Source organism: Ostrea edulis, chromosome 8, assembly GCF_947568905.1.
Source record: "Ostrea edulis chromosome 8, xbOstEdul1.1, whole genome shotgun sequence".
Lineage (NCBI taxonomy): Eukaryota > Metazoa > Mollusca > Bivalvia > Ostreida > Ostreidae > Ostrea > Ostrea edulis.
The window spans coordinates 57,379,040-57,397,461 of record NC_079171.1 but is presented as its reverse complement, the minus strand read 5'-3'; the positions used below and the strand labels follow the sequence as shown (position 1 = coordinate 57,397,461).

The 18,422-nt window shown below is 35.9% G+C and overlaps 1 protein-coding gene across 2 annotated transcripts; it reads right to left on the bottom strand.

Moving 5' to 3' along the window:
* Positions 1 to 1,246: 1,246 nt before the first annotated feature.
* Positions 1,247 to 17,031, bottom strand: LOC125662612 (slit homolog 2 protein-like). 2 transcript variants are annotated; one of them, XM_048894890.2, is made up of 8 exons: positions 16,745 to 17,031; positions 15,397 to 15,468; positions 11,156 to 11,227; positions 8,809 to 8,880; positions 7,758 to 7,829; positions 6,367 to 6,438; positions 3,605 to 3,860; positions 1,247 to 2,617 (listed from the first exon to the last, which is right to left on the bottom strand). In XM_048894890.2, the coding sequence occupies exons 1-8, from the start codon at positions 16,924 to 16,926 to the stop codon at positions 2,585 to 2,587; spliced, it is 831 nt and encodes a 276-aa protein (XP_048750847.2). In that variant the 5' UTR covers positions 16,927 to 17,031; the 3' UTR covers positions 1,247 to 2,584. The 2 variants fall into 2 exon arrangements, with proteins under 2 accessions (XP_048750847.2, XP_048750845.2); XM_048894888.2 differs by having other exon boundaries at positions 1,247 to 3,860; positions 16,745 to 17,029.
* Between the last annotated feature and the right edge of the window lie 1,391 nt (positions 17,032 to 18,422).

Below are 18,422 nucleotides of genomic sequence, written 5' to 3'. Positions count from 1 at the left end.
TACATTTCTAACCCAATAGTTGTAGAGACAACCAGAAAGTCAGGAAAACAGACAGAGTGTGTATGCAGACACAGGCTGATCACTAGAAGCGTGATTCTAATTAAAACAAATATCTGTTATACTCTTTAAGTTGTAATTTGTTAGAATTGTCTTCAGGGATATTCATGTAATACGGTTTGTTTGTTGTGCTGTTTTCCGCCACGCTCAACAATTTTTCAGTTATCTGGTGGCGCCCAGTTTTAATTGGTGGAAGAGAGAACCAAGATACAATGTACCAGGGAAGAGACCACCGACCTTCCGAAAGTGAACTGGGAAAATTTCTCACTTACCGGAGCGAGTGGGAATCGAACCCGCGCCGACCAGAGGTGAGAGGTCGTGTGATTGTGAGCGCGATGCTCTAACCACTCGACCACGGAGGCCCGAAATCTGAATTGAAAGATTGACAGGGGATGCTTACTTCACCTTAGCAAGGTAAAGATAACGAACAGTGATCAATCTCATAACTCCTACAAGCAATACAAAATAGATAGTTGGGCAAACACGGACCCCTGGACACACCAGAGGTGGGATCAGGTGCCTAGGAGGAGTAAGCATCCCCTGTTGACCGGTCACACCCGCCGTGAGCCCCATATCCTGATCAGGTAAACGGAGCCATCTGCAGTCAAATCAGTGTGCCAAGAACGGCTTAACAATCGGTATGAAACACGTCAGACAGCATTTGACCCAAAACGAGGTTGTATTGACGAACTAGATCGTATTAACGACCATAGAATTTGCGAAATGCTGACTTCAACCCACTTTTACTTGGTTTTTCATGGACCAGTGTTTGCCATGCTTACAATTTTATATACTTTATAGGAGTTGTATGAGATTGGTCACTGTTCATTATCTTTACATTTTGATCTTGCTATGGTTGTTGGAATGGTTGATCTTGCTATGGTTGTTGGAATGGTTGATCTTGCTATGGTGGTTGGAATGGTCTGTAAATACGACCTGTCATCTGGGTTCAACCTCTGACGTGTTTTGTACCAATTTTCAGGTCGTACCAATACTTGATTTGACTACGGGTTACTCATATACACATACGTGTTTAAGAAATAAAAAGTATGTGATTGGATATTCAATAATGGATCATTTGTATCCTTAAATTCAGACACTCATGTTTACATGAAAGGCGAATATAACGAAGAATTGTTTGCCAAAAAAACAAAACAAACAACAACAATAAAACAACAACAAAAACATTTGTCAATTTTAATCTAGTAGACTCAACACAGAAGTGCATATTTTTAAAAAGTAGGATAAACAAAAGTATTGGAGTTTCTTTTGCACGAATAAGTCCTCGATTAGTTTTTTTCACAGATCAATAGAAGATACAAATTTCTCTCTAGAATCTGAAGTTCAGAAATGTATATGTAACAATTTTCGGATTTTTTGCAATGGTAAAAAATATAGATATGAATTGTATTCTTCCTTTGTTGCATATGTGTGCACTGACTCCGTCTGTCACTTAATATCTAATTAGCCAGCTTTGGATAATTTCAAAGATTGAGGTCAGCACAGTTTCCTGATTCAAGTGTTTTCTTCCTTTGTAACCTATCCCTGTATACCACTCGGTCTGTTACAAGTATTATAATCAATGAAAACAATGGTGCATTTATTTTACAAAGAATTGATGCATATTTACATATGATGATTAAACATATAATGAAATTTCCTTTTCAAAGATGTGATCCTTCAAAATCACGTTTCAGTTTTTAAAAACATTTAATATCCCAGTTAATAAGACCAAGGCATGTGAGTTACTGTACCTATAAACTGGATTGCAAAACTTCAGCAAAAATAAAAATAAGATTTATCTAGTGATCAGTCATTCAGGAAATCGCTTTGTAAAACACCACTTTGATTCTACGCACAAGTATTTTGAGGCTGATATTAAAAAGATGCGGGAGTTCCTCATTGACAGTATCTTCGAAGTCGTTGGTGATCTGGTCTTCCAACAGTCTGTTAGAATTCCCATGGGCCTATATAATCAGTAATTGTGGAGTGTCTTTTGAATTCGAAAAACAAAATGTTTATCTATATAGAAATATACATATAGGAAGAGTGTTATAAATTTCTTTGTAACACTTTGTCCAACCATCTATTTAATTGTTCCTTTCTTCATTCTTCAATGCCAGGAGACAAGTGTTTGTACTGCCAACATATTAATTATTTACTATTTATTTCCAGGTGGAATCTCTTGGTTACAAGATCTGAGGGAACTCGTTAACACGGTGTCCTGAGTTTGTGTTCAATGTTAAGGACGATACAAAATATGATGGATATACTCCTCCAACAGTGCAACTACTGAAATCTTGTAGAATAATCCAAACTGAGGGATGTTGTTGTGATAGATTTCTACAATGTCTTTGCCTTTACTACCAATTGTAATGATAATCATTCCTCATGAATGCGAAGTAGCTCCGAACAATGTGCATATGAATGAATACATGGCGATAAGAAACAGGGATCCATTTCATAACAAAGAACACAAAATTCAGAGTACGGCAAACACGGATCCCCGTACACACCAGAGGTGGGATCAGGTTCGTAAGAAGGAACAAGCATCCCCTGCCTTGACAAATATAATACGTCTGTTTAAAGGCTGGAAATTGCGGCAGAAATGCAAGTGGAATGTAAATTTATAAGAAATAAACTTTTCATACTTCAGAAAATATGTCATTGCCTTCGTGTATTTTCATAAATGAAATCGATTTCTGATGATATGACTAAAAGGTGAAGATAACGAACAATGATCACTCTCATAACTCCTATAAGCAATACAAAATGTAGTGATGGGCGAGCATGGACCCCTGGATATACTAGAGGTGGGATCAGGTGCTTAGGAAGAGAAAGCATCCCCTGTCGACCAGTCACACCCGCCATCCCCCCCCCATATATGCATCAGGTAAACGGAGTTATCCGTAACCAAAATCGGTGTCCCAAGAACGACCTAACAATCGGTATGAAATACATCAGATAACCTTTGACTCATGATAGGTTGTATTGACGAACTAGGTCGTTCTAACATTGTGATATATCTCATACAAAAATATCATGAGGTTTTCTTGTTTTTTTTTTTTTTTACAGGATTTCCATTTGGCTGTCATAGAGCAGACATAACTTGTAGTGACTAGAAAACAAAGGTACAAACTGTTTATGAGGATTCTGCTGATGCAAAATGGTCCAATATATCTAGAGAGTACATTGTGAGAATAATAATGGAAAATGTCCGTAAAAATCAATAACATAATTTGAAATTAACGGTTGATGTGCAATAAAATGTTTCAATGATATTTACAAATGTACAAACACAAAAATCAAATTCGGACAACAAAGTGTCAGTCGTTAGTTTCTCCGCTGATCTGAGTTCAGTAAAAGTGTTACAAACATTTATAACGCCATGGAAGCATATCATAAAGTTATAAACAAATCAGTAAAGTCCAGTCCATACTAATAAGATATCCAATGCAAGTTTGAACACTCAAGTCTATTAACCTCAAAATCTACAGACTACATGGAATAACAGAATATTAATACTTGACACGATAAACATAGTCACCCTTGTACTTGAGTTTGTGCAGTCCATGTCTTCAAGTGGAATTTTGTTCCGTTCTGTGTAGTCCATGTTTTTCAATGAAACGTTGTTCTGCTTCGTGCAGTCCATATCTTCAAATGAGACCTTCATCAGTTCTGTGCCAGCCAGATCACCAGGGGTGGAGCATTGTGGATTATTTAAGTATGACGGACGTCCTCGCAAGAATTGTGTAAAGGCTTCCAGAGAGCAATCACAATGGAACGGATTATCTCCAATAGACCTTCAAACCAAAATATTAGTCCATTATATAATTCATAAATGCAGATGTTATCATAAGTCAAGGCTTATTTTCATTGTTATGGAAACTAATGCAAACTCATAAAGTTAGTCCCACTTTTTGGCATTAAGCAGAAAGTGGTTCTTGTTTGCCCAACTCTGTTTTGTATTGCCTATAGGACTTATGAGATTGATCACTATTCGTTATTTTCACCTTTATATAAAACTTATACGGTACCAATTTTGATGCAACAGATGCGCATTTCGACAAATAATGTCTCTTCAGTGATGCTCAACCAAAATGTTTGAAATCCAAAGTAACAATGGAGTTTTAGAGCTATTATAGCCAAAAAACAGCTTGCCAAAAAAAGTGGAATCAAATTCGTCTAAGGATAAGAGCTATGCATCAGGGAGATAATCCTTAATTTTGAAATTAATATCAAATTTTGTAGGAGTTATGAGATTGATCACTGTTCGTTATCTTCACCTTTATGGGAGTTATGAGATTGATCACTGTTCGTTATCTTCATCAAAAGGTCATTATATATTTTCATTCTACTAATATTACATTTGTATTCACCTGTATAGTTAGAAAACATGATTGTGTACCTATTTCATTTGGTTTTGCTGTTGATGGTATGCTGACACCAACAGACGACAAATGTATAAAGGCATAAATCTTGAGCAAATCTTAAGTGCAAAAAAATCCAGTTTAAAACACTGGATCAAGTACCCCAGTTTTTTATTCCCTAATTGTCCTTCATCAATAAAATATTCTGTCATGCTGTCATTTAATTTTATTTAATTGTATTTTATTGTTCCTCTTACCCTTGTAAAACGCCTAGTTTTATGAAAGGTGAGGATAGCGAACAGTAATCAGTCTCACAACTCCTATGCACAATACAAAATTAAATAGAAAGTTGGGCAAACACGGACCCTTTGACACACCGTAGGTGGGGTCAGGTGCCTAGGAGGAGTACGCATCCCCCGTCGACCGATCACACCCACCATGAGCCCTATATCTTGATCAGGTACACGGAGTTATCCGTAGTCCAAATCAGTGTGCCAAGAACGGTCTAACAATCGGTATGAAACACGTCAGGCAGCATTTGACCCAATGATAGGTTGTATGGGCAAGGTAGATCATTATAAGGACCATAGAATTTGCGAAATGCTGACTTTAAACGAGACTGTTGAAACCCATGCACCATGAACTTGTTTGTCAGTAGCTTGCCTCGATTTAAAAACTGACCATACGCAATCCGTTTTTGCATTTGGTCCATGTACATGTATATTAGTTCCCCTGCCCTCATATGAACTATTAATCAAAATGAATAATGAATGACTTTCTGCTAATCCCAAACCACTTTATAGGAAGTCAGCAATACACTTTAAATATCCCAACGTAATCGTAAGTTATCAAGCTAATAAGTAAAAATATGTTTCCCTATTCCCCGCAATTATGAGTTTTTTTTATCTGCTTACTATATTTGATGAAAGATGAAAATAATGGACTGTGATATATCTCAGAACTGACAACACCTTCTTAGTCTTTGGTGATCAGGTCTTCCAATAGTCTGTTGAAATCCCAGTGGGTACGAATCATTCTCCTTTGTTAGCTGACCTTTTTTATAATCTCATGAAGCAGATTTTATTTCAGAGGTTTTTACATGAAGAAAAGGTCTCTTGTTAAATCGACATGTTAATATATCGACGAAGTTTTATTTATTAACAATCATCATTTTCATTTATATGTCGATTCTATATATCAAAGTGAACTCAAATTAAAAATAAAAGACACTACAGAGTCGTCCACTTCTTCTTCATATTTAGATATTCTATTGAAAGTAATTATCAACGGGAAATTAGCAACTCAACTTTATGACAAACGGGTCAATTTCAGCTTCTCCATCGTTTTGTTTTGCTGTTTTCCGCCACACTCAACAATTTTTCAGTTATCTGGTGGGGCATAGTTTTTATTGGTAGAAGAGAAAACCCAGATACAATCTACCTGAGAAGAGACCACCGACCTTCCGAAAGTAAACTGTGAAACTTTCTCACTTACCGGCGCGAACGGGTCTTCTTCATCGTCAAATTTCAATATATATGTAACAATATTGAAATATCACTTGCATGTAGTTGATATATCTCAATTGATTCGATACACAAGAGATTGTTCTGACAAACAAGTTATTGTTACAGGGGTGTCAACAATTTCGTTTAATGTCAACATTTCGCAAATTCTATGGTCGTTATTATGATCTAGTTCGTCAATACAAACTCTGATTGGGTCGGACTTATTAGACATTTCGTGGCACACTGATTTTGACTACGGAATACTCCATTTATCTGATCGGGATATAACACTCATAGCGGGTGTGACCATACACAGGGGATCCCTACTCCTCCTAGGCACCTAATCCCGCCTGTGGTATATCTAGGGGTACGTGCTTGCCAAATTCTCTCATGTCATAACAATTTTAACTGATCATCGTTACAAACATACTTACAGTGATTGCAAGCTGGTCAATCCAAGAAATGCGCCATTCTCTACATTGGTTATCTTATTTGAAGACAAATCGCTAAAACAAGAAAAAAGTGAATAAAAATGAAGATGAATTCTGTGTTATGTTTTTGATTTTCAGTTCTTCTTTTTGTCTATACTTAACAAAAAGTTAATTTATGTGTTTCCCACAAATACCACAAAACTAACATTGTTTAAATGGTACTCAATGCACCCAAGATCGTTCATATACACTAATATCATTCCTATAGTATTAAAAAACGACTTAAAGTTATCTCATCTCATGTAAAGAACACAGCATGAGCCTTTTCACAAACGTTTTAAATTATCATTTATATGCAAGGTGAAGATGATGAAGAGTGATCAATCTCATAACTCCTATAGGCAAAAAAAAAAATAGTTGCGCAAACACGAACCCCTAGACACATCAGAGTTGGGATCAGGTGCCTAGGAGGAATAAGCATCCCCTGTTGATCATTTATATATTTTGCATTTCGTAAATTCTATGCTCGTTATAACGATCTACTTTACCAACTCAACCTATCATTGGGTCAAATGTTGTCTGATGGAGAGACCGTTTGTGGTACATTGATTTTGACTACGGATACCTCCGTATACCTGATCAAGCTATAAGGCTCACGGCAGGTGTGGCCGGTCTACAGGAGGTGCTTACTCCTCCTAGACACGTGATCCCACCTCTGGTGTGTCCCGGATCTGTGCTTGCCCAACTATCAATTTGGTATTACTCAGCTCTATGCGTCTAATATGTGGTGGGTCATCATAGAAATGACGTCTAAGGGGATAATGAATATTGATATAAAAAAGAACATATAACACTTCAATCACAAAATAAACTGATCACAGCTATCTCAGGACGGCAAATTCCACCTTAGTTTTTTTTAAATGTATGTCTCATTCATTCTTAAACACAATTTTTGTATTTCAGTCGGACATTCACTATGAGTAAATATCAAGTAAATTTCTCTAAAATACAATGAAATCACGTTAAATATGATTTTCTGTTGTTTTGTAATGTCGATATATTAACGCTTATGAAGTTTAGTTATCCGTAAAGAAGAAGACTTAAACCACATACGAATTCAAATCAAATCACCACAACTGTTAATTTTTTTAATCAATAAGAATTATATAAGACTGGTTTCATTCTCTTCATCATCACTTAGATGCTTACTCCTTCTAGGCACTTGATCCCACCTCTCGTGTGTCCAGGGATCTGTGTTTGCCCAACTATCTATTTTGTATTGCTTGTAGGAGTTATGAGATTGATCACTGTTCGTTATCTTCACCTTGCATTAATACTGTTCTTTTCTTTTAAAATGCGTTTCCTGATGAAATCATCGTTACAAGCATACTTACATTGTCTGTAAGCTGGTCAGTGCAAGAAATACGCCATTCTCTATGTTGGTAATCTTATTTAAAGAGAAATCACTAAATAAAGAAGAAAATAAAATTCTGTGTTATTATGATTTGTTTGGAGAAGTCGCATGTGTTTCTGCGGGGCAGATGTCTGTTACTGAATTCCTTGCAAAATCAACCAATGCTCTTATTCGATTAATAATGTTTACATTGTTAAGTTATTTTCGGTATTTTCTCTCAAATACTGTAAACGTACTTTTTTCCACGGGTTCATAAGTCCGCGGAATCACAATTTCTTTTTATTCCGCGGGTAGAAAAATGCGCGGATTTCTTAGATTGCCACTTAATGTCTTTCATTTACTTTAAGTACGCTGGAATAAATTTCCGCGGAAAATTTGTGACCGCGTACGTAGCGTAAATTAATACCGCGCGGAAAAAAGTACTTCGACAGTATTACAAAACTAACATTGCTTAAGTGCTATTCAATGCAGAAAAGATCATTCTGAACGCTGATTTCATTCATATGGTATCTAAAACGAGACGTCTCATGAACAGAACATAGCCTGAACCATTATACAAACATTTGAAATGATCATTTATATAGGAATGTTATCAGTGTTTTATAAGTGTCCTCTGTATGTATCTAATACATGATGGGTATCATAGAATGGTGTCTAAGGGGTGGTGAATATTTGATAATCAAGTAAGAGTTCACACTGCTATTCACAGATAGCAATACAGAAATTCATCGATACCACAATCTTGTCATTGGTATTTAGAACCCCAAGTTGCATAATAATGTTTTGAATGTAGATATGATTGATTGTTAATGGGACTTTTTGTATTTCAGACTGACGTTCAATATGAGTAGATATCAACCTTCTCTAAATACCTTGAAATTTGACATTCACGATCATATTAGTCCTAGTACTGTAAGCCCTACTCATTAAATCAATTTACACGATTGCATCTGAAGCAATTCAATAAACTATTTCAATGGATACAATAAACGCTAATGTTGAGATCCAATCATCGTTACAATAATACGTACAGTGATTGCAAGCCGCTCAATCCAAAGAATGCGCCATCCACTATAATCGTTATATCGTTGAAAGACAAATCCCTGAATAAAAAATAAACATGAAGATGAATTTCGGTGTTTATTTTTTTTTTTTTTTTTTTGCTTTGAAATACAGATTTAAGTCTCAAGTTTAGTATGCTAGTGATTTAAAAAAGAATCGGATCCTGGGTGTTGAAAAGAAACTGTAAGGGCATGTCATTTCCCTGAATCTTTCTGCCACAGACATGTCAAATTATTATCTTTCAGAATAATACCGTCAATTTCATTGGCCAAGGGCTGGTCACGTGGAGGGAGACAATACACAATTATGGACTGTTTAGCAGGGAGACATCACAAATTATCAGGTCTTAGTAGGGTTATCACCCGAGGGTGCCTATACGCCTGAGGTTGATAACCCTACTCAGACCTGATCATTTGTTATGTCTCCCTGCTAAACAGTCCATAATAGTTTTATTATCCTGAAAAATCTGAACGTTAGAAAAACTATCACACAATTATTGACTTGTACCATGTGTCTTTTTTTTATTTAAAACGTCAACAGATTCACAATAACTTTCTCTGCAGAAACTCATAATAACTATTCAATAGTTTTCAAGGGGTGAAATCAATGTTACCCTCAACTACATACATTATTTTGTTTTACACTCATTGTCATACATTTATTAGATATATATGTTAACGAAAGCAAATCATTGAGGTTTGAGAAAGTTAAACGAGAGAAAGCTTTCAATTGTGACGTCACAGTAGAATGACGTAAAAACATAACGTCAAACGTAAACATTTCGTAACGTATTTCAAGACAAAGACGTAAACATCAAGTGAAATGCAAAATCGCATTAGAATGGAAATATGTTTCCTCTCGATTGTTACTTGTGACCGTTAATGTTGACGCTGAAGTTTATGAAGTTTGCCATTAGAAGTTATCTTCTAGCGGGAGAAAGCACAGTTGTTACCCTGCACGTGAGGGAGACATCACGAATTATCATATACACAGCAACATTATCAGTCTTTTTAAGTGAAATCTGTATGCATGTAATACTTAATGGGTCATCACAGAAATGACATCTGAAGGATGTTGGATATTTAAATTATATGATAATTAAGTGGGATTTGCAAATTTAACAAAGCAGAACACAACAATATCACAATATCGCAATTATAACATTGCTGTTTATGACGTTTTTTCACCTTTCCACGTTATTTTATTTCATACAATTCTCATCCATTCTTAATCACCATTTGTTTTAATTTCCTCTGACATTCAACATAAATAAATGTTAAGTAAACTTCTCTAATTGCAATTGGAATGAAAACGCGTTAATTATTAAGTTCTGTTGTTTTCGTAAGATAGATTCAATAACATTCATTAAACTTAGAAATCCATGAAGAAGACTCGCACCACAAAACAGTTCAATCACAAAATCAAGTTCCACAATTATTTAATCTATTTAAACCAGTAGTCTGGTGGGGACCCGGTAGGTGCTCAGTGCCCTCTGCTTGTCGGAAGAGGCAACTAAATGGGGTGGTCCTTCGGAGAAGACAGCAAAAACCGAGACAGCAAGTGTGGCACGATAAAAATCTCCTCCTGCTCAAAGACTGTAAGCACCAAGTACAGGCCTAAATTTTGTAGCCCTTCACTAGAAATGGTGACGTCTCCATATGAGTAAAAATTCTCAAGAGGGACGTCAAACAAAAATCAATCAATCTTGAAGTCAGGGCTGCTTTCATTCTCTTTCATCATCACTTTTTGTCTTTAAAAACTGCGTTTCTTAGTGAATTCGACTGCTTACAATGCTAATTAATTTAAACAGTATTGAAAATTCTAAATTGAAAATCACTCATATAAACTTTTGTTGTTTCAAATCTGAGTTAATTCCAGTAAATGCTAGTAATGTCAAGGAGAATAGATCAATATTAACATTCATTCGATCAATAATGTTTGCTCCGTTAAGCACACTATCTTAAATTCTTTTTGTGTTCCTCCATGCTTTATAAAAACTTGTTTTTCATGTCACTTCCGTGAATATTACAAAAGTAGCTGTGTTTTTAAATCGCAACTCAATGTAAATAAGATCATTCATCAATACTGACTTAATGATATTCTAGTAATAATTTCTGGTAATGTTTACTCTTCAAAATAACAATTCACGCCTTGACCACAACAATCACGTTACTAATACTTTGTAAATCATACCAGTCCTAGTACTACAAGTCCAGCTAATCAAGCCATTCTACAGGATTGCATCTGAAGCAAATCAATCAATGATATCAATTTTACCTTTTGCTGATTTCTGATCATCGTTGCAAACATACTTACAATGACTGCAAGCTGGTTAATCCACAAAATGCACCATTCTCTATATTGGTTATCTTATTTGTAGACAAATCACTGAAGAAAAAATATAAGCATGAAGAAAAAACTCTGTGTTATGTTTCTACTGATTTCAGTAGGATCAGGAGGAAGTCAGTAATTATCTCAAAAGGATCCTCGTCATTCATAAAATAATGCCATCGTATCCCATGAACAGAACATAGTCTTAACGTGATTGTCACAAAATATCAAAGTCACAGGTTAGATTGTCTTTAATTATACATCTACAGGCATCTACTACGTCGTGGGTCATCTTAGAAATGGCGTCCTAGAGATGTTGGGCATTTGATTTATATGATAAATAAGCAAGAGTTGACACTGCTAGCAATATAGAAACACGTCACTTCCACGATTCAAATATTTCTCTCTAATTACTGTGAATTCATTAACTTTTTATAAATTTTGGTGATTAATTTCCGCTATGTTTACAAGTATGATATAGATACGGGACAAGGACTAATCTCAAACAAGATGATCAAAATACAAAAGCGAAATATATCACTCTTATACCACGAATCTATCACCCCAAGTCATTTCATTTCCTGAAATCACCTAAAATTATATCAGAGGGATTTAATTCTGTTAGATCATTAATGCTTTTCTCGTTTTTTAAAATGCTTTTCTTGATGGTTTTGAATACTTATTTGAACACTAATAAAATTCTAGACACGTTAGTTATGAAAAGTGAATATATCAGTGATCAATCTCATATGTTTCACTTTCAAAGCTACACTTTTGCTGTTTCAATTCTGAACCAATTCCAGAAATGCTACTGCAAGAAGGACCAATTCATTGCAATATCAACCAATGCTCAAATTCAATTAATAAATGATCTCTACGCTTCTACCTTTCATATTTTGTTAATTTCAGTTTCCTTCTTCTCGTTTTCTCAATGCTTAACAAAAAGGTATTCTCTGTGTTTTCCCACAAATATTACAAAACTAACGTTAATTGTTCAAATGCTACTAAATACACACAAAATCGTTCTGAATACTGATTGCATCATATATATATATATATATATATATATATATATATATATATAGTATGCGCCAAGATAATTTGAATATGTATATTGTGATCTTGAAATCGCTCCTATACACAATGTGCATAAGCATTTAGGAAAAGAAAGTCAATCGCGTGTAAACAATGTCTCAGCAAAGAGAAATATGACAATCGTTTGTTAACAGTTTGTGAGAAACCAGGACAGGGAACACTTATTTCTTGCTTGGAAATCTGAGGTACGAACTATTTGGTGCTGTTATAATCGATGAAAGGTGAATATAACGAACAGTGATCATATGAGATCATAACAGATCTCATATCTCCTATAAGCACTACAAAATATTGGTGGGCAAACTCTGACTCCTGAACACATCAGAGGTGGAATTAGTGCCTAGAAGGAGTAACCATCCCCGGTGGACCGATCACACCTACCGTGAGCCTTATATCTTCATCAGGTAAACGGAGTTATCCGTAGTCAAAATTAGTGCAACAAGAATGGTCTAACATTCTGTATGACAGACGTCAGACAGCATTTGACATAATGATAGGTTGTATTAACAAACTAGAGCGTTATATGTATAACGACGATATAACTTGAGAAATACTGACTTTAAATGAGACTGTTGTAATCCCTGCTCCATCAACTTGTTTGTCAGTAGCCCGCCTCGATCATTCTTTACGAAAACTACCCCAACCATATGACAAAGATCGACAATGATAAAATTAATTCTAACATTCAATCAATTATTACTGTTTGTGCTGTTAAGTATATTTCCTTATTTTTCTCTCTTTCTCTATGCTTGACAAAAACTTATTTACTATGTTATTTCTACAATATTGTAAAGCTAATATTGTAGAAACTCTACTCAATGTAGACTAGGTCGTTTATATAAGTTCGCTTGGTTACAATGGATACTGCTAAAACGAGTAGTGTTCTTACGGTTTTTGGAAATGTTCACTCTGCAAATAACAATCCAAGTGTTTACCAACAGGTTCGCGTTACCAACACTTCCTTCATCATATTCTTCCTAATACTGGACTTTTGCGAGAACGACTGACTTTCAAAGTCAACGGCTGACTTGGACATTTAAACCTGCGTATGGTATGGAAGCACGATATCGTTAAATTTATGCAATGTCGAATTGTCGGACAATATATAGGGAACTTCTGCCTCGCTCTTGAGCTAGCTCTTTTAGTGATTTCTCTTGGTCACGCAAGTTAAGCAAAGGAACGTGTTCAAACCGCTGCACGTTACAAAAGGGTGACAGTGTAGTGACTCTGGTGTTTGGCTGTCCAGAGGCTGGCTTGAGGTAGAGCATGTTTGGAAATCTGGGACTGTGTGTCTTTATACGCACATGGTTTCTTCCTGGGACGACGATGGTTGTCGTGGTGAATGGCAGATGCTTTTGCAGAAAAGGTGCCAAAAATCAGAGAAGACCCATGCTAAGCTTCGGGACGAAGCTTCCGTGAGCAGGGGAAGTGTAGCAGACAGTATCTAAGGGATTTCTAAAGTTTCGCTAGTGAGCTAGCTTTTCTAGTGATCTGGTAAGCAACGGCGAGCATGTTCAGATCGCTACATGTTACAATATTATTACAGTAAGCCTGTTACGTTTCAAACCATTTCCTTCATTTATCTGACAATTATCAAAACATAAAAACACAAGGTTATTGATTCATGCACGCATACCAGGGTTTAAAATTTTAACTCGCACATATACCTTGATTCATTGTTTAAACTTTACAAAAAGTCATTGCATCATGATAAATCGAATGTAAGTTTATTATGCAGGAGTTTTGCGTTTTATCATAAAAATGTACGAAGTTGTTATACAGCTTTATTCAATCAAATACAGACAGGCACAACACAGAACATGATAAACGTACCTACAATTCGGAATTACATGTACATCTGCACTAATGCACATCTGCATCTCTGGGAAAATATTTGGACATGCCAGAGCTACTGATCCAACCCTTATAAAAACCTTTTATGGCGCGGGTCGATGTATTCTTGCATCATAATATAAAGATTCCTAATATATTTTCTCTGTATATTTCTTAAAGCCTCATGTGAACCAAACACTCATATCATCAATTGATTCCGTTTGTAGAGATAGCCATGTTACGTAGTAGTCAATTCGAACCCGTTGATTTTTATATCTATTCATTCTATCCAATAGGAAGTACGTAAATATTGAAAAATAATCCTAGTACGTTATCAAAGCCATGAGTTTGATCCCCGTGTCCGATTAATCTTTTCAATACTGACATATAAAAACAGGGCTTGGTGGGGATGGAACTGAAATTGTTTCATCTATAATATTTAACTAACAAGATGCCCACGGCATAGTATTGCAGAAGATCTAAATGGTTTAGACATAAACACTAGATACTACCTCCTAGTTTGGCCCCATCATGGAGTCAGAACATCTACCCCGGATATCATGAAAATTAGATTTCGGTAGAGGCTTTCCTGCTCTACATGACCAGATCTATGTATTCAGTTTTATTTACAGATGTAAGGAATATTTTTAACATTGGTCAATATTTGCTCCGACCTTAAGGTCCCGGGGAGCAGAAGTCCTCAAATTTATACATTGTACCCCCTTGTCCCAAAGATGCTTCATACCAAATTTGAAAAAAATGGCAGTTATCAGGAAGAAGTTAAGAATGGTCAAGTGTTCACGCACAGCGCACGATGACGGATGCTGACCAAATGCATTAGTCCTCCTAGACACCTGATCCCACCTCTGGTGTGTCCAGGGGTCCTTGTTTACCCAACCATATATTTTGTATTGCTTATAGGAGTTATAAGATTGATCACTGTTCGTTATCTTCACCTTTCATTAGGTCAGGTGACCTAAAATATTTATGAGGACATTAGGTCACATGGACTTTATTGTTTTAGAAAGTGTACGAGTATGGAAATGACCGGAACAAGTCTATAATGTTTGGACAACTTGACTATTTCTGTACATTGCAGTGGTTCATACAGATTTGTCACCGTATTACACTGTATATGCAGTTGACTGTAAAAGTTAGCCCATCTCGCAAGAGTCCACTATACGCCCGTGTCGTTAAGTCAAATTATACGATTGCATCTGAAGCAGTTCAGTAAACTATTTCAATGGATACAATAAACGCTAATGTTGAGATCCAATCATCGTTACAATAATACTTACAGTGATTGCAAGCCGCTCAATCCAAAGAATGCGCCATCCTCTATAGTCGTTATATCATTGGATGACAAATCCCTAAAGAAAAATAAGCAAAGATTTAAAATTTGTACGATGAATTTACAGATTTAAGTTCCATAAGATTTGTATGGTAGTGATTGTAAAATAGGATCGAATCCAGGGTGTTTAGATAGTACACAGTTGTCAAAAATCATCTGACTTTATCAATACCATGCTTTTGTCATTGTTATTCCGGACACCAAATTCCAGCTTGATTTTTAAAATGTATGTCTTATTCATTCTTTATATCAACGTTCATATTGCAGTCTGGCATTCAAGATAAGTAAATATCTACCTAGGCACCTGATCCCACCTCTGGTATATCCAGGGATCCATGCTTGCCCATCTCTTGCCTTATAGGAGATATGAGTTTAATCACAATTCGTTATCTTCACCTTTCATCAAGTACACTTCTCCAGATACATACCCCGAAAACACATTGATTAGGAATTTCTATTGTTTTTGTAATATAGATACAGTACCGCTCATCAAGTATAGTCGATAAAAAAGACCTAAACTAAAACATAAAACATATAATAGTTCCAACACAAATTCAATTCCCCAAATTTCTCTAAACTAGGAGGAAGCATATTCTATGTTTGCCCAACTATCTATTTTGTATTACTTATAGGAATTATGAGATTGATCACTGTTTGGTAGCTTGACCTTTCATCTAATTCCTTTTCGTAATTGATTCTGTTGTTTTCCTTTTGAAAAAAATGCATTTGTTGGTGGTTTTGAATGCTAACAACACTAGTTATATTGAACACTATTCAAAATTTTAAATACGTTAATTATGTTTTCGTTTTTCAATACTGGGTCATGTATGAATAGTCATTTCAGGAAGTGCTACTGACACAAAGCTCATTGCCGAGGAGAACAAAGAAATACTAACATCCAATCAATCAATAATGTTTGGGTTGTTAAGTGCAAGGTGAAGATAACGAACAGTGATCAATCTCATAACTCCTATAAGCAATACAAAATAGACATTTGGGCAAACACGGACCCCTGGACACACCAGAGGTGGGATCAGGTGCCTAGGAGGAGTAAGCATCCCCTGTTGACCGGTTACACCCGCCGTGTGCCCTATATCCTGAGTATATAAGTATTCTGAGTATATAAGTATATTGTCTCAAATTCTTTTTTATCCATGATTTACCAAACCTTTTTTCTATGTTTTTTCCACGATTATTAGAAACTAGTATTGTTGAAATACTACTCAACGACAATACAAGTAAATGTCGATCCAACCGTATCTAAATTACAAGAATAACATCTAGTAAAGCCTTACATGGAACAAGTATCGATGGGAAAGTCAGTCGGTACTCTGGTCAATCCTTGATATCCACACTCCACTCCAGTTCCATCACATGTAAACGCTCTGTCACAGCTACAGCGGTCAGTACAGGCCCCCGTCACGCAGCTATATATCGCAGTGTGGAGCATCAACGTCCACAACGCCCAGCTATACATTTTGAAGCCTTAGTACGAAGAACTCTCCTCTTCAACCTGCAGTATCTAAATTATCGCTAAACACTGATATGTAATTCAGCTTTAAATAACCCACACTATTAATGTTCCATTTCCGCCTATAGTTACCAGCTGCAGACAAAATAATGATATACATTTCCTTTTGTTTTTATTTATCTATCAATGGATTTCGATGTTCCTGGGAATGTTTTATTTTACCATTGAAATAGTTATTATCAGATAAGAAGCTTGTGCATCACATCGCTCACCCAAGGCATATTGTACTCAAAACATGTCCAGGTGTGCTAAAATAATTATACACACATTTGAACCCCAATTATAGCCCATCCTGATGCCAATTTTATCTTTGAACATAAATGACATTAACTGTTGTTTAATGTTGGTCCCATCAAATAGACCATCTCTTTTACCGATATATGCTTGCTCCTCCTAGGCACCTGGTCCCATCTCTTGTGTGTCCATGGGTCCGTGTTTGCCCAGCTGTCTATTGTGTATTGCTTGTGGGGATTATGAGATTGATCACTGCTCGTTATCTTCACCTTTCATATCATACACATTTTTCATTTCAAGTTTTGGCCCAATATTGATCCCCGGGTCGCCTTTGAACAAAATGAAATCTACACATTCTGTTAGTCATTTCGACCTCATCTGAATACGAAGTATCTAAGCACGAATAGTCATAACTTTTTGAACCGCCACTGCATCATTACAACAGGTTACTATCATCTGAACGCTTGTACACCACGGTGCCAGTGCCTTGTGAAAAGGTGAAGATACCAAACATTGATCATGTGTATATCTTCCCTTTTCTCCATATATTATGCAATATCATTGATAATATACTGTATCAATGCTGAGGATGACTATATCAGAAATATTTCTAAAATACACGAATTTATGGAGTGCGATGCACGCTTCAACCCGACATTTAGATATTTCGACGACGTAGTTTCTATTAACAATAATCACTTTCCAGTCAATATGTCTCAGTCAACTCAAAATAAAGGACTACACAGACTCTTTCATGTCTGCTTGATATTTTATTGAAAGTTTTGGACTACAGAGTTCTGTTTACCTGATCAAGACATAAGACTCACAGCAGGTATTTCTTGTCGACAGGTGATGTATACTTCTTCTAGGTATCTGATCAAACCTCTGGTGTGTCCATGGATCAGTGTTTGCCCAACGCTATTTTGTATTGCTTATAGGAGTTATGAGATTGATAACTCTTCGTTATCTTCACTTTTTAGAATGTTTTGTCATAAATTGTAATTCGATATTGCATAGATATGCAAGTCGCACGCTTGTAGCATTTTTCATACTAAAGTCTGCCTGGATGTTTTATATCGGAAACTAGTGCTTGTCATAGAGATGATTGTAATATATCTTTCTCTTGTAATCTTTGACTTCAAATTTGTTGTCGGCAAATAAAGCCGTTGACTTCCATAACTAATAGGAATATTGTGACTAAGTATACT

Excerpts from the sequence above, each read along its gene's own strand:
- LOC125662612 (XM_048894888.2), bottom strand. The coding sequence starts at position 16,926 with ATGTATAGCTGGGCGTTGTGGACGTTGATGCTCCACACTGCGATATAT. Across the intron at positions 11,228-15,396 it reads TTGAGCGGCTTGCAATCACT|TGATTTGTCTACAAATAAGA; the intron begins GTAAGTATTATT and ends TTTTTTCTTCAG. Across the intron at positions 8,881-11,155 it reads TTAACCAGCTTGCAGTCATT|GGATTTGTCTTTCAACGATA; the intron begins GTAAGTATGTTT and ends TTTTTTATTCAG.